This window comes from Bradysia coprophila, chromosome II (assembly GCF_014529535.1).
Source record: "Bradysia coprophila strain Holo2 chromosome II, BU_Bcop_v1, whole genome shotgun sequence".
NCBI classification, from domain to species: Eukaryota; Metazoa; Arthropoda; class Insecta; order Diptera; family Sciaridae; genus Bradysia; species Bradysia coprophila.
The window spans coordinates 8,120,328-8,136,872 of NC_050735.1; the positions used below are offsets into that span (position 1 = coordinate 8,120,328).

The 16,545-nt window shown below is 35.6% G+C and overlaps 2 protein-coding genes and 1 long non-coding RNA gene across 3 annotated transcripts in view; all 3 read left to right on the plus strand.

Annotated features, from left to right (window-relative positions):
* LOC119070809 overlaps positions 1-16,545 on the plus strand; it is a 531,393-nt gene that overhangs the window by 229,509 nt on the left and 285,339 nt on the right. The gene's annotated exons all lie outside the window — the stretch shown is intronic.
* LOC119070236 (SET and MYND domain-containing protein 4) lies at positions 3,762-8,392 on the plus strand. The gene is made up of 9 exons (XM_037174510.1): positions 3,762-4,324; positions 4,381-4,563; positions 6,517-6,651; positions 6,704-6,905; positions 6,976-7,319; positions 7,379-7,490; positions 7,547-7,849; positions 7,915-8,074; positions 8,145-8,392. The coding sequence occupies exons 1-9, from the start codon at positions 3,961-3,963 to the stop codon at positions 8,298-8,300; spliced, it is 1,959 nt and encodes a 652-aa protein (XP_037030405.1). The 5' UTR covers positions 3,762-3,960; the 3' UTR covers positions 8,301-8,392.
* The window catches only part of LOC119070062 (adenylate cyclase type 6), a 58,400-nt gene continuing 56,119 nt past the window's right edge, over positions 14,265-16,545 (plus strand). The window contains exon 1 of the mRNA XM_037174359.1: positions 14,265-14,839. Coding sequence (XP_037030254.1) covers positions 14,791-14,839 — 49 coding nt within the window. The 5' untranslated portion in view covers positions 14,265-14,790. The remainder of the gene's footprint in view (positions 14,840-16,545) is intronic.

Genomic DNA, 16,545 nt, shown 5'->3' on the forward strand with positions numbered 1-16,545 from the left:
GTTCTTTAACGAGTGCCAGAAATGGTAACAACAAGAAAAAGCGTTGGAAACAACGCGCATGGGTCGGTAATTACTTATTGATGCTGTGCTTTTAAGATGCCAATTTCATGTTGGTTTGTAAATCAGAACACTCAGCAAGTGCAATTTTCCTTATATTTTCTTAAATTTTCGCAAGTTTCCCCGAATTCTCTACATTTTCTCAAATATTTTAAAGCTTGTGCAGAATCAGCAACAGCTGAACTTCACTGATCAATAAACATACTCTACTTGTGTTATATACAATCAAAACACATTCTAAGCAACGAATTTACTACAGTCATACGTGTTCTGTGCGCACATACATCATCTTCAAGACAGTTTGAAATGCCATCCACGTTAGGAAATGCCATCCACGTTAGGAAATGACATCCACGTTTAAAAAATATAATACAAATGAATGAATGAACGAAACATTTAACGGAACTTAAGTGATGTTACGTCTAAAAGTACATACCGTATTTACTTGAAGATGATCTATAGATGTCCTTAACGGATGTATGTATCTTGCCTTTGAATTATTTTCTATACAAAGGTATGGTCTTTCTCGACCAGCTGGAGGTGTTCAGCTATCGCTGATTCTGCACAAGCTTTACGTTTAATAATTGTAAGTAAAATTTAGAGAAATTAATAATAGGAAAGTCCAAGAAAATAAGGGAAAAGGTTCTGCCCAAAATAGTCCCTGTCACACAGAATAAATTCAAGATGTCACGAAAAGGACAACAGCAAACCAATATGGTTCCTAAAGTTCGTGAGTGTGTCAATTTCGTAGATTTTTGACATAAAATATATGGGAGAAATGTCAAAAGTTAACGAAATTGCAATACTTACGAACTTTACGAACCATAATGGCTTACCCCTATAGATCAATAATTTAAAGAACCTCTGGTAGATCCCATACACGTAATTAACAAACTATTTAACTTCGTCGGAAATCCAAGAATTAACAAATATCCGCTGAAATTGCAAAGTTCAGAATTTTTGAGTGAATGAAAATGTTTACTTACGTTCAACGATTTTAAAGTCTAAACTGTCCTTGTATAGCAACCAGAGGCGTATTGACCTATGCCCATTTCGGAATTTTGCCCATGACGCTGGAAAATATTGGCCCTGGCTAAAAACAATAGATAGTTGAGACTGAATTCGAGTAAATTTAAAAAAATGTCCAGTAGCGCTGAAAACGTTAATCCACCCCTGAATGAACAGATACGACTTCATAAAACATATTAAGTACATAGAGATGATGTTTTATGGATTTAAAAGTTTCTTCAGATTATTAATTGAACTTTCATCTTCAATAGTAAGATATCCCGCTGTTATAAAAATTACATTCCTTTTACGCCATTTACTTTTGTCCGCCGATCAAAAGAAATTTCTTTATCTAATATAATGATTTGATTATACTTCAATGGTAATAGCTATTTGTTGCCTTTTTGCCAGAAAACGACTCATTAAAGTGTAAACAAAAACCAGTTTTTCGCATTTTCTGACCGCAAGACAGTACTGCCTTGCTGGATTTTTTTTTGTTTCGACGTGTGGGATATGTTCCTCTGCTTCGGCTCGAAATACGACCTTACCACAACAAACAATGTACCGGCGAGAGATTAATGTACTGTAACGTACCTGTTCTGAATGATTGGTTTTAAGCACAGCACTGCTACTAGCACGAACATAGAAAATATTCGGAGGCTGCCTCCAAATTTGACACTTGTCAATTCAATGTTCATGCTAGTAGCAGTGCTGTGTTTTAAGTAATTTCTCTCGCGAAACACAACTTCTCGTGCCGAATATCAGAGAAAAATTTAAAAAATGCCCGCATTTTCGGTCCCGTCGCATGAAAAACATAGGAGCTCGTTCAGGAACGATTTTTTCTTCACTCAGTGAAGATTTGACGATTCGTTTAATGTTACAATAACAGTTGTCTGACGTTTGCCGTTCAGATACGTTAGTGAAAGTTACGAGTTAATTTTCTGTTTATGTTTACATTCCCACAGAGGGATTCTGTTCAATTTCGACTGACCGAAATCGGCGCTATTTTTTCTGGGACTTCTTTATATGTGCCTAGTTAGGCTTTGTTGCCTAGGCCCCAAAACAAGTCTAATATTTTTTTGATCTTCCGAAAAAGTCGAAAAATGGGGTTTCGTAGTCCGGATTTCATTTCCGTAAGGTGGCGAGGATACGAGCGTGTATGGGTTCGTTGGAAAGCTGAGGTCGAGTATTCTCGGGGAAAATATTAATTTCAAAAAATTGTATGACAAACGGCCGAATGACTTCCGAAAAATTTCTCAAAACCGATGGAACGTAGGTGAACTTTGACGAGGGCTGTGACCTCCACCTCACTAATGCAATTATTTGATTAAATTATTATTTATTATGAATGTGGAGGACCTCAATTTTACAGTGATACTCACTTGCGTCCTTAACTTGCCTTAACGGACCAACTTACTAGACCGAAAGTGGAGGGGAACGGAACTTATATACAAAATGAAGAGGAAGGAGGTGCCAAAAACAACTGACAACAGAACTATTTTGTTTCTTAGAAATTTATTTGACCATGACGAACATCACTCATTCAGAATTCATTCGACGCAATGAAAAGTCAGAAAAAAATATTTTCGCACAGTCTACAGTGCGCTTTTCTAAGATCGACCATCCAGTTCGACCATTTCTTTGATCATCTGAATTGCATCAGGCGTCTCCTCATATGCCTCGTAATAGTATTGAATGGTTTCCTGGGCATGATCTTCACTTCCTTCACTGTACCGACACGCTGTCATTGCGTCCTAATAATCTTTCGGATCGATGAGACCGGGCCAACTGTACTTATTCCTCGTCTGAAAAAAGCCGAGCAACATTTCCAGTGCATGATCCAAATAGTCGACGAGAAGATATCTTGTTCGTATATAATTGCGCGTATCCAAGATTTCCCAAATAAGCTCCCCTTCCGTTTCGAACACATTCGCCGGCAACATGAAACTTGGTGGTTCTGATGTACTCGACAGCAATATACTGTCTGTACTGTGGTTACTTGCAGCCCCCAGCTCGTACAGGATTACTTTTAGCACAACATCCGTTTATATGTAAATCCGTTCTATGAAAAAGTTCTGTTAGGTCGGTGTCAGATCGATTTGACATCGGAAAATCTCTGTTCTTGAACTGTCGACGCTGGCATATCGTATCATCAAATGGTCCACAGAAATCGAAATGATTTATATCCGCAGACCACAACACATCCATTGTAAATTCACTTCACCGAAGTTTCATGACATTTGGGTAACATTTCACGACCAAAATACATCGTGAGAAATCTAACCTCACAGTTACACCTGTCATCGTTAACTGAACGAAACTCAGTGAAGAAAAAATCGTTACTGAACGAGCTCTAGAAGAGACTCTCACACTATTGTATGAATCTCTCGATAAAAAACGTGAATATGCGAACGCGGACCGTATTACCGTTTAGATATGCGATCTACTGCTGTGTAAACACATGATCACAATAATTTTCTTTCTATTTGTGGTTTGTATATGTAGTGATAGTGTGTTCGTACGGGAAGATGGAAAACTTGAAATATAACAAAGAGTTTTCTACGCTGTAAATTAATCCGTTGGCACAGTACTAATAACTGTTTCACTCGATGTTTAATAAATTTATCTCTTTGTTTGGAACGCTGTTTTCGTTAGCAATTTTCCAAGCAAAAAAATCGATTCCGAACAGAATGTTACAATGAAGACCCCATGTCACCCTACAAAATGAAAATTCAAACGCACACAAACGCAATCGAGCGGAAAATGTAGAAAATTCCGAAGACACATTGTCAGTGCGACGTGCACGTTCCTATCTGTTCAAATTTGGAACAATCTGACGTGAATATTTTTCATTTCTTTTGTTAATAAATCAATTTTAACGTGAAAAAAGCCGTCATGGAACGCGATCTTGATCCAAAATACACGGCTATGTGCAGTGAACAAACGATATATTCGAATAAAGAAGGATTTTTCGGCGAATTTTTTGATAGTCTGAAAAAGGCCAGTCCAAAGAAATGGATGAACAAAGTTTTCGGCGGTGCGAAGAGTGATCGTGAACGATTTGTTTCGGTATTGGAGGAGCCGAACGTAAGTGGAACGCTTTTCGGTATGTTAGAACATGTGACTGCTGTTTACAAACAAAAAGATGCAAAGGGATCGGCATTACGTCGTCATGAAGGAGAAAAACTGTTAGCATGCGGTGAGGTGAAGAAAGCTGTAATATTACTGAGCCAGGCGGTATTACGAGCACCGACTAAAGGTTCCTCTATTTATGACCATTAGAAGAATCATTTAACTTTTGAAATGATTTGTCAGGCGAAAATTTGACTGTCGATGGTGGACTTTCACTCGCATTTGCATTGTGGTCTCGATCGCAAGCGTTTATTGCACTGAACGATGGAAAGAGTGCACTCGCTGATCTTCAATGTTCGCTGAATAATGGACTTCCGGCAAAACATCATGGCGAATATTATGTACGTTTAGCGAGAGCAAATGCTTGTAAGTTATTTTTAATTAACCAATAGCGAATACGACAACTAGACACGTAGGCATTATCTGTGGGCAATATGATATAATATTCCCTGTTCCAAAGAAGACGAATATTTTCCGAAAAATCCAGAAAATTCTTTTAAATGTACGAACAATAGAGGAGACATGTTACAAAGCTTTGTCACCATCATAATAAACACGTCTCTACGCTTTTCATATTGTGCTAACAAAACATATAATATGAAAAGCTTCAAAATAAATCCTACGTCTGATCATTACTTAAAGTATTTGTATTCGACATGAAAAGTGAAATATTATCAATAGAAAGCGGAAGGTGTCGTTTGTCGTCACACACACACATACCATATGTGTTAACTCGAAATAATGTTCAGAGATATGTTCATGCAGCTTTAGTAAGATTAGGTTTGGCGAATGCCATGAAATAGGAATAGAAGGAGGCAGTGCCTATATTCGCGAGAATGTTTTCTCGATTTTTTTTTTTGAAATTTTCGCGATTTTTACATTTTTACGAAAACTTTTTCAAGAAAATCGTGAAAATTTAAGAAAATTCGAGAAAATATTTTCCCGAATATAGGCCCTGGAAGGAGGAGAATCATATAAATATATTCCATACTCGGCCAAATAAATAGTGCTAACGGATTTGCTATCTTAAAATGCAAACAAGAAAATTCTGCCAACTAAACGATTTCATTAATTAATATAAACTTGTATGAAAACCACTTGGTACTATTGCTGCACCCAGTTTCGAAGAATCTATTTATTTTTGCTCCAACAAAACATATTTGATATAATGAAATTGCTGAGATTTTCCTACATCGAAAGCAATATTTAAACAATCCGACTGGATGCTGCATACTGTAACAAAACGATCTGTACGAGAATTGTCGGTAATGACTGACTTTACCAAACACAATGTACATTACAGTGTTTACATTTCCATACAGCGATAACAACTATGAACGTTTCTAACATACCTTACATCTTCTGTCCAAATGGACTGTGGTCTGGTACAATAACGACTTGCAGTACATACAATCGTTGTGGCACTTGTAGATGTTCCTTGTTACATTACCTATACTCTCGGCGTTCTAAGACCGTTCACCGTACACGTTGTTGGTGTCCTGTGTGAATTGTACGATTCTAGTGCAGTTAGTGCACGATTCTGTTGTACACACTGTGATGTTGTCTCCATGTACAACGGCAATATTACATTAGATGCTTCGATAGTAATTCACTACATGAAGCTACAATTTTGCGATGAACACAAACTCACTCGTGTGTTTTTTGAGCAACAACTTGTGGTAACTGTCGTTTCGACAGCTGCACATTTTTCGAAAAACAGTTGCCGAAGGAAGTTGCTCCAAACACTCCAGCGAGTTTGCTTTACCACAAATTGCTTCCGAAGTTATAAATACGTAGCAGTAATCAAATCAGCTTTACTGCATGCCCCATGAAAGAATTTTACGTACAAATTTACGAAAAATGAACCGAACATATAATGAATCATTTTCGCAGAGGGCATATTGCTATGTAATGATCACCTTTCGCATGGGACATGCAGTAAATTTTTTTTTCATATTTCAGAACCGAAAACGAACGCTTTCAAAAAGTCTTGTAGCTTTTACGACCCCTTGCATGAACAATTTTTTAGTAAAATTGATTTTAGGCACTTTTAGGCGTACAAAACGGATTCTAGCTGGTTATGACACAGATGGGACCCATACGATACTATTTTACATGTGACCTTCTCGTCACTTGTATATAGAGCCTTCTGTCGTCTTCTGGTTCTTTAGTTAATAGTTAGACTCTGCTCGTTACTTATCCATTCTCTGTGGGCGAAATTCCTTAGGTTGTACTACAACTGTTGTAGATAGTATTGTGTGGTTGTAAGATTAAGAACATCGACGATTTGCAAATGATTTTTTCTTCGATTTTTTTTAGTAATTGGATCGAAGGCGAAAGCAGAAATTTGCCTAAATTTAGCCGACCGATTGTCAGAGAATCAACTGAATATTGAAAAGTTGAGAGAGGAAATTGGAATGATATCCTCTCACCCCGTTGATCCGATAGCAAAAGGTAATTAATTATTTTCCGATTTTAATGGTTTTACCAACACTGAAAATTGCAGTACCCGAGCTTTCATCGGGAGAAAATCCACAACTAGAAAGTGCATCTAATAACATTGATTTAACCAGCTCGGATGGGGTTGGTAATTATGTCAAGGCAAAAACGAATATTAAAACCGGTGATGTTCTGCTGGTTGAAAAACCAATCGTTTCATCTCTGTTGGATAAATTTTTCGGAACCCACTGTTTGCATTGTAAGCAAAGGTAAGGATGTTATCCCCTGCAAATTATTTATAGACCGTAATGAAATCGAAATGTTATTGATACGAACAAGATTGGTAGCTCCACAAGGATGTGACGACTGTTCAGGTGTTGCATTTTGTTCAGTCCAATGTAAAAAGATTGCTTGCTCAACGTATCATAAATATGAATGTAAATTTATGGACCTGTTAATCGGCAGTGGCATGTCCATTTTATGCTTTCTGGCATTAAGGCTTATCACGCAATCAACGACTCCCGAACTTGCTCTCCAAAATGGTCGCAAAATTATATCTGATTTGTGTACCCATTCGGATCGTCGATCAAATGACGATTATTTGCAGCGGTGTACAATGACTGCATTTCTTTTAAGAGTTTTACAAAAGGCTGAATATTTCGGAAGACGTACAACCGAGTCCGGTACAGTGTCGACACCTTTGAATGTGTCTTTCGATTCGATTAAACTTTTTTTTCTTCAGCCGAGCCAACCAATGCGGAATTGGACATAGCAGAAGTTATTTTAGGTTTACTGCAAGTTCTTCAGTTCAATGCTCATGAGATTTTTGAAACGAGACACGGAGAGACGCATAGGTGGGACAGCTTCCGAATTTCCATTACATTCAATACATAAACCGATTTCTTCTTAGATTTATGGGGGCTAAGCCAGTCTATATTGGAGTTGCTCTGTATAAGACCGGGGCATATTTCAATCATGACTGCTATCCTAGTGTAACGCGATATTTTGTCGGCTCAACCATTGTTTTATGCGCAACGCATCCATTAAAGCCCGGTGATATGGTAGGCGAAAATTATGGACCGATTTTCACGAAAAAGACGTTACTGGAGCGTTCCAGGTCATTGATGTCGAGGTATTGGTTCAAATGCGAATGCAAATGTTGCAAAGAGAATTGGCAGATTCTGGACAAATTGAACAACAAAGCCAGATTGAAGTGTGTTTGCGGAATGCAAAAGAATTTGTGGTCGCTGAATACAAATTTGGTTTCGTTAATTGTAGGTGTACGACACCGTTGTGTGATGGCGTACATAATTATCCGGAAGATCCGAGGAAAACGGTAAAATGTTTGAAATGCAAGAAAATGGTTTCGTTGCAAGAGCATGCTGCTCTTTTGTTAGAGTGTGAAGAACTGTACAGAAAAGGAGCCGAATTTATGGATGTAAGAAAAACGAATGGGCGTAAATGGTCTTGGAATTTATTTATCTTTTCTAACAAAAATCGATTTTTAGAAGGAAGATACCCAATCCGCTATCGATAAGTTCATCGAAGGAATTGATTTGTTCTACGCCATCGCAGTCGCACCACATAAAAATATGCACCTGGCCGAAGAATCGTTAAAGGCGTGTTATGGTGATCAAGGAACAGTTGTATCTTTGAAGCAGTAATTTGAATTGTAAACGCTTCTCACGCTCACGTGTAGTTTTAGTTGTCTGATGTTTCCATTATACAGACAAAATAGAAAGAAGCGAAACTAGTTGAACGGTCGATGTTTGTCTTTGCCCATCTACACAGGCTGAATTTTCAACAGAAAATGTGACGTCAGTCCAAGATACTTTAATTAAAGTATTTAGATGGGAGTGACGTATTCTGTGCCTGATCTCAAATAAAATTTTACTCAAAAAAAATCCTTAACAAATGGCTGATGATTCGACTTCCCTCTTAAATACTAGAGAAATCACGTCAAATGCTAAAGTCTAGGAACTATCGTTGGAGCATGTTACTTATGTCGAAAATGATCCGAATTCATCGAAAATCCTGACAGAAGTTAAGAAATACTGTAAAAATCACCTCGAATTACAAATTCGAGGCTCAGCTTCCGCATATTAAAAATACCCATAAAACATCAAAAATCCATCACTTCACTACATTTTTCATAGATTAACATAGGCTCGTTCGGTATTGGTTTTTTATGTAGGTGGAAGTACGTGGTTTCGGTGGTTTTTGAAATTAGATTTCTCTATGATGCTCACATTGCAACGTCAAATATATGACCAAGATCTTTAATTTGTGCTAGGGGAAGCAATCTGCGTAAGTTTCCAATTAAGAGTCATATCGCCAAATTTTCAGGCGATTTTTTTAACATTGGGAACAAGCGGTCTCCGATTTTAATGAGTTATAGCTCGTTGGATTCGTCTTTCAATTCTAGGAAACACGTATCTTTCTCTTTTTCTAAAAAAAATTGTTTTCTGTGAAAAGAGCTCAAAAGTAAAGACATGTCAGAGGGTACCGAAAACAGTTTTTCGGCAATAACTCAAGAAAAAAATATATTTTAAATTGTTGTAATATTGTACGAATGTCGGCCTTAGAAAGACCTACAGGTAGAGTATATGCACTGCTTGGTGCGAGTACATCCACGAGAGTTATGACTAAAAATATAGTGAATGTTCGGAGAGTCCGGATTATTTGCAGCTTCGTTTTTCGGAACTAAGTATGGGGTGTAGTAGCTGGCCTCACCCACAATCGTTGCACATATAAATGAACCCAGTACTTTTGTGCTGCAAGCCCACAGATATCTTGGAAAAAAAGTTGGTGCCAAAATTCAGATTTTTTCCTTCCTTCTGAGGGCTCTACAGCTAGAACAGCATCTGGAACGGTACTACGGCAGTCATTTATTATCGTCTACTATTCTTTTACCTTATCAATAGAAAAACGCTTCGATATGTCGCGAAAATGTCGCGAATGGACAATACATAAACAAAATTCCACAATCTACTACGAACCAACAACAATTTACTTCTCATGATGCACATCATGCACTCAAACATTTAAAACAATGAGACTATACCAAGCGTTATATAAGGACTGTAAAGCAATTTCCGGGAGTTGCAGTTGCAGCGAAGAGTTGTTGGAACAAACAAAGTAATAGATTTTGCATCAATTAGTGTTAATTTAGACCAAATTAAGTAGCAGATTCAATAATTAATTGGTTAAATGATTGCCAGCTGTGAAATGTTAAAATTCGCACACATTTAATGCATCTACCACTCTCCTCTTCATTGCTAAAATTATAATGGCGGTTGTCACGAAAAACAAAATTTAACATCGTAAGCTATTTACAACATTAAATCCTAGCAGATTAAATACCTAGGTACATTTGATAGGATTTTCATGCGAATCAAGAAATGTAATATTCTGCCACAGAATCACATCAAAGTATTTTTCAATTGTAATTTGCATTAAGCTTATTCACAATAATTAATAAACAAGACAAAAGAGAAACTTTTTCCATCTCATAAATCCCTAAAATGTGATACGAATTGCAGCATCATTTCGTTTCAGTTCACATCGAACAATGTGTGGTGAATGTAATACCGTGAATTCTAACGACAAAACTTTTCTTTTTGTGGTGGCACAGATATTTTGTTAATAAAAGAGTAACTAGATCTAACGCTGAAACTCCATCAAAAAGCTTTTATTAAAAACAAAGCCGCTAACAGCGAAACATAAAACTTACTCAGCCAACATAACGATCGTCAGAATAAAGCAGTAAAAAGCTTTATTCCTAAGAGCGTGTCTCTTCACATAAATCATTTCATCAGAAGCATTATACAGACTAAACCAGACATACATGGTGTGTAGCAGGCGAATTATATACAGTATATATTTGATGCGGTTATTTAACACATCAAATAAATAAAAAGCTTTACGATTCGTTACACAATTAAACTGTAATAAAATCCCCGTAATGAAATTACTTCATCACTTTCCGAAATGGCTTTTGACAACTCATTTAACGCAATGAAGAAAAACCAACACCAAATTAATTGCGAAATAAAAATGAGGAACATTACGACCGATATATTAATTCCGAAGTGAGCGAAGTAAAAACGCACAAATGGAATAAAACGAATGAAAAACCCTTTTTCGTGTTACATAATTCGACGAAGAAAAATTTATATATTCGTTAATGAACCTTTAACATTGCATAGACTGTGTTGAAGTATGTACCTATATACATTGATCCATACACTTCAACGTACAGAAATATCCGTGGAGTGTTTTATTAGGAACGAAAAACGTATTACTAGGCAAGTCAAGTAGATTTTGCTCATGTATCCCGTAAAACTTCTCTTTTACCGCACAACAGGTACTTAACGACACTTTTACTATAATTTTATCTTTCGTGTACTCCCTCATTCCGTTTATGTACGATGTTTGTTCAACGAATATTTTCCTTCGTTTTTGCCATAACATCGTGTCATGTTAGTAAGGCACCGTGACGCAAGTCTCAGAGTTTTAAGAGTAGAAATGGCGGGCAGTTGGAAAGTTTAAATTTTATGGTTTAAAATTATTCATAGGACTGTAGCAGCTAAAGTATTGGTTTCTTCGACAAAGTCTCAGAGTTTTGAGAGTCGAATGGTGTGTTTCGCGAAAAATGTCAAGCAAGTGGAGCAAGATATTATGTCAGACAAAAACCTCTGCCATTTGTGGCGCAATTTTTTTAATGTAAAGAATTGGTTGTAAAGTTAGATTTTTGCGTATCGGAGCTTTGTGCGTCACCCTTTCTGATATCAATACTTTTGTAAGTAAAGGACTTGCGTCACCCTTCCCCTTCTGAGAGGTTTTTGTCTGATTATTATACACAGTTTGTCATAGACGCATATGTCTTCTGGTGTGCTTAAAGCACTATGAGAAAAATGAGAAAGTTTGAAAGATAGAGGAAAATGTGCACGTCGGATTTCAAACACAAAACTAATAAGCTTGTCGAGTTTATGAAATAATCTGCAAAGTGGATGATATGTTACACCATATTCATCTGTTCTTTTCAATATTTTGTCGTATACTATGTAATATGACAGAGATTATAGAACAATGGAGCGTAACATTTTATGGGAGAGGTGAATGAATTTAAATTTATTTTCTTTGTAATATAAGTACACCAGGGCCTATTTTACGGAAACATGTTTCTCAAGTTTTTGAAAGTTTCCAAAATGTTTCTGAAAAGTTTCTTAAAGTTTCTCAAAGCTTCTTAAAGTTTCTTAAAGTTTCTAGAAAAGTTTCCTTAAGAAACTTTAAGAAACTTTAAAAAACTTTAAGAAACATTTTGGAAACTTTCAAAAACTTGAGAAACATGTTTTCGTAAAATAGGCCCTGAAGTACACTGTTTGGTAGATTTACCATCGAAGCAATTTGTATAATTTGACGATAAAATTTTTGATTGTGAATACGATTTTGTCGTCGAGCCATATGAACTTTTATTGGATTTTTTTCTTGTATACTATCTCATGCGAAAGTTAATTGAAATACCAAAGCATGAGTATCATAGAGTCAAGGGCGTTAGTACCTTTCCCTTTCGTTCGGTGTTTCATATCTACATACAATGTGTAGAACAGACAAAATTTTATTGAAATTGAATACCTGCCAAATGTCAACCAATATACAATAAAGAGTTCTTGGTAATACATTATTAGCAAAGGATACGAGAGTGATGTTTGTTTTATTTATGTCTTTCCATATCATTGTATCCAGTTGCTTTGACTCTGTGCTATCAACGTCCTTGTTTTAAATATCTTCAGATACAAGGAATTTCATTGATTTCTCTGGAATCAGTCAGATCTCGGATACAGCATCCTGAATTGTATACCTCATAACAACTAAACTTTTTCACATTTCCAGGTAAACTTTCATCGCATTTACCATTATGCCATTGAATAAGATATTGTGTTGATAAGGCGTGGAAATAATTGTGGGATAGATGTGTTCGTTACACTGTCTCCGGTTTGGGCTTTACAAAGTAACTTTTGACTTTTATGAAGCAAAATAAAAGGTTAAACAAATGCAGTAAAATGCAAATGCAATCTTTAGAGAATGAAGTAGTAGATTAGGATAACTATCCTATATGCTTGCCTGCCAGGTAACAATGCTTTGGACCTAGAACAAATGCGTTAGAAATTTCCAAATTTTTAAACAAATAATTTGAAATTTCACAAGCTGAGACGCACTTAGGTAAAATTCATGTGCATGCTGTTTTGGGAGAGAACGGTCAGACCAAAGCGTGTGCTTTATACATTTTAAATTATATTCCTATGTATTTTGGCTTGTGTGGGGGATGAGGGGGTCTAAAAATCGTCTTTTTTAGCGTGGGTACAGCTACTTTTGTTGCTTAAACGTTGAAGTATTTGGTTTGGTTTGTATATAAAACTCGCGCACATTCTGCTGTCTTAAGCCAAAATAACGCGTAGTATTGTATGTTTTGCAGAGCTTTTGAAAGCTTTGAGTGAGATTTTTTTGGATTCCATTGAAAAAGGGGAAGATTTCGGTATGGAATACGGGTTCATTTTGTCTGGAGATATTTTGTCTCAATGCCCTCTGAAACCAATACATTTTATGTGGATAATGTGGGTTTGAATCAGAATAACCAATCGAAACAGATAATTGTTTCAATCCGGTTTTTTCGACCATGAGGTAAAAATTGATTTACTAAATTTGTAGAGACAATATCAATAAATTAGTTAAACAGAATTTCCACAAACAGAGCTTTGAAGTTGGGAAAATTTTATTTTAATTAAGGAAGGTCTCTTTTTTACTATAACACATCTCAAACAGGCGAAAACATATTAGTAACCAGACTAGTGATAAAAAAAATCATTCTCTCACAAAAGACATCTCATTTCGTTAGTTTAAAAAATGAAAGAGTTCTTTGAAGTTCGGATTATCAGCAACACCTACTACTAGCACAATTTGTGTTGAAAGGTCGGCTGAACTTTTTTCTTCATCATTTTTAGATGATTGGACATTATTGTCTAATAAGCAGTATATTGTATGGACCCTTGTTCAAATAGTTTGTCACATGCCTTGTCGACATTTATGATTGATGGAAAGCAGAATGCAAAACAGAAAAAAAATTTGGAACGAGACTCTTGGTGTAGTCAATTAAATTAATGTGATGAGACTTTTTTATGTAAAAAACAGAAGAAATTTTTGTATATATCATCCCATCCAGCTATGACGGTCATCAAAATATTTTGGTTAAAAATGTTCGTTGATTGGAATCTTTCAGCTTTTGGTTTTACTATAATCAAATTACAATCACTCATCGAGTCTTTTGCTCTTTTTCGTGAAATAAACAATCATAAAACGGTGATTTTATGTCTGGACTAGACAATGTATTCGCCGTAAACACATATAAGTATGCCGTAGCATTTTGTGAATCAAAATAAAACGCAGAGGTTTTTTTTCGTTCGTTCGTTCTTCACTGATTGGGTGGGAGAACTTATAATCGTAAAGGTGCGCAAGCTCGGAATACACGCATTGAGAAAATGAGTTATTTGTTACATGTGAAATGGGGAAGCTTTCAATACAATTTTTTTTTTGTTAATATTCCCATTCAGTCTAATGCTATACGGCAACGAATCGTAAGCTAAAAATAATAAAATAGCATCTTCAGTCGTTAGCAGAAAGAGTTAAAACAACAGAAATTCTCAGTTCACCATTCAGTTACATGCTGGGTAACATTTGATCAACTTCAAATCTGTCTCCGTATAGTAAAGCAAAAAAAAGTTAAATTAAATTAAATTAATGAACAGTTCCGAATGATATATTGAAATTGTAATTAAATTGGATAGTAATCGCGTGCGATTTCTCGATTATGAGGATGTTTGATCGATTTTAATGTATGCCAAAAAGCTTTGACCGAATAACATAAAGTGTGTCGAATCGAAAATATAAAGTGGAAAAGTGTTTGCTATTTACTCGTTCTTTTTTTTGTATGTGCAAAATCGCTATCACTTCTCAGTAACTTTACGTTATATCTACAGACCGACTGGGTTTTCCACGTAATTTTGTTTTGTGGTGTAATCAAATCGGTGATTTAGTTCGTTTAAAAACAGAGCGGGCACCGAAAATGTGTATCAAATCGTTTTTCCTGTAATATGCATGTGTTGCATAGTGGTTCACTTGTTCATCATCCATATTGAAATTGGAGGTAAAAATAACATTTTACACAACAAATTTTACAGGATTTTATTTCCAAATTTACGAGGGTTGATTTCCTTTACAACACGTTATACGAGCGGAGAGAATTGCTATATTTATATACTTATATCGACACTGTGTATGCACGCTACCTGTAAAAGATTTAAGTGTGTGAGTGAGGTTTTCCTTTTTGATACATTTTGTTTGATACACAAAAAAATGAAGAAAATTTCACTTGAACAAGATTATAATTGCTTTCAAGAGAAGTTTGGGTATATACATGCATAAAGCATAAACCAGGAGATATACACAATACATAATGTACAATCGTTCCATTTACGATGCTGCTGATGTTCAAATTATAATAGGACGACGAATTAGTAAAATACAAAAACAAAAAATCAAATTAATTCCCCTTCGCTATTAATGTAAGACAATGTTCACTGTCTATGGCATAATTGATATATTTAATTTTCTTTCCCGCTCACATTTAACGATCACATATATTTCATTATTTTCCGTAATTAAATAAGACTGACAACATGGCGACAGGTTGAATAACACTTTATTAAGATGAGTCAACATATACCCATCAAAATAACAAAATAAAAAAATCATCAACAGATCCGTCGTACCCACCTTTCGTACACTCAACAGTATTAGAAGACGAAGCACCAGATGAAAATAAATAATAATAAAAAAAACACCGGAAAACTGTACCAAACTCTGATGGTAAATAATTGATTTGATTATCCTTTTTCCCGTCAATTAAAGTTAACCCTTTCTCAATATAATGAAATCTACTTTATCGGGTCTCGGTTTATCTAAGTCAACAATATTATATTTTCTATATATCCTTCGACACATACAATGTGTATTATATGGATTTTGCTGGAATGTGTTATTATATAGAGAGATTCCATCGAACCGAAATAAGAAACCACATTACCTTCTGAATTTAATTTGATTTTCTCCAATTTCACTCAGAAAGTTTCGTGTGTTTTATTACAAAAAATTAGCCATGACTATTGAGTATTGACCGGCTGAACTTGAAGTTTTTGTTTTATTAGTACTGTGGGCCATTTTTAGTCAATATACAATCAAAGGAAATTCATTTTGTTTATCAAGTGTCGAAATATCGCGACTTTGTCGATCATTTCCAACACACGTACGTTATAAACAAAACGTTATTCTTAACTTATGCTAAGAGGCTTTTTTAGCGAACGAGAGGTTTCCAGCACGAGCCGGAAGCGAGTTCTGGAATCGAGCTAAGAAAATACTATTCTAAATTTCAATATACTTTGGAATTTTTTTTTTTGATCAATGTGAAATTGGCGGTTGATTGATTATTTCGACAATGTGTACAGTGTACACACAGAAAACATTATTCTGCAAGCAACAAGTTATATTTTAAAATTCTTGTACAAAAGTATTCTGCCCACTGCTCCACTGGAAACTTGTTTTCCTTCAATTACAGTATAGAGAAAGGAGTTTTCGCCTTAATAAAATAACTTACGGTGCTGGCTGGGAGATTGTATTATAACTTTTTTGTGACTGCAAAATTCAAAATCTACAAACGAGTACTCAATAAACTGTTTTCCTATCCTTCGGTCGATAGTAGTTTATTCCATCACTAGCGAAAATAAGAAAACTGATGGAGGAGCAGATTACGCTTCTATGGGATAAATGGAGGAGAAAATGGATATGAGAGTGATT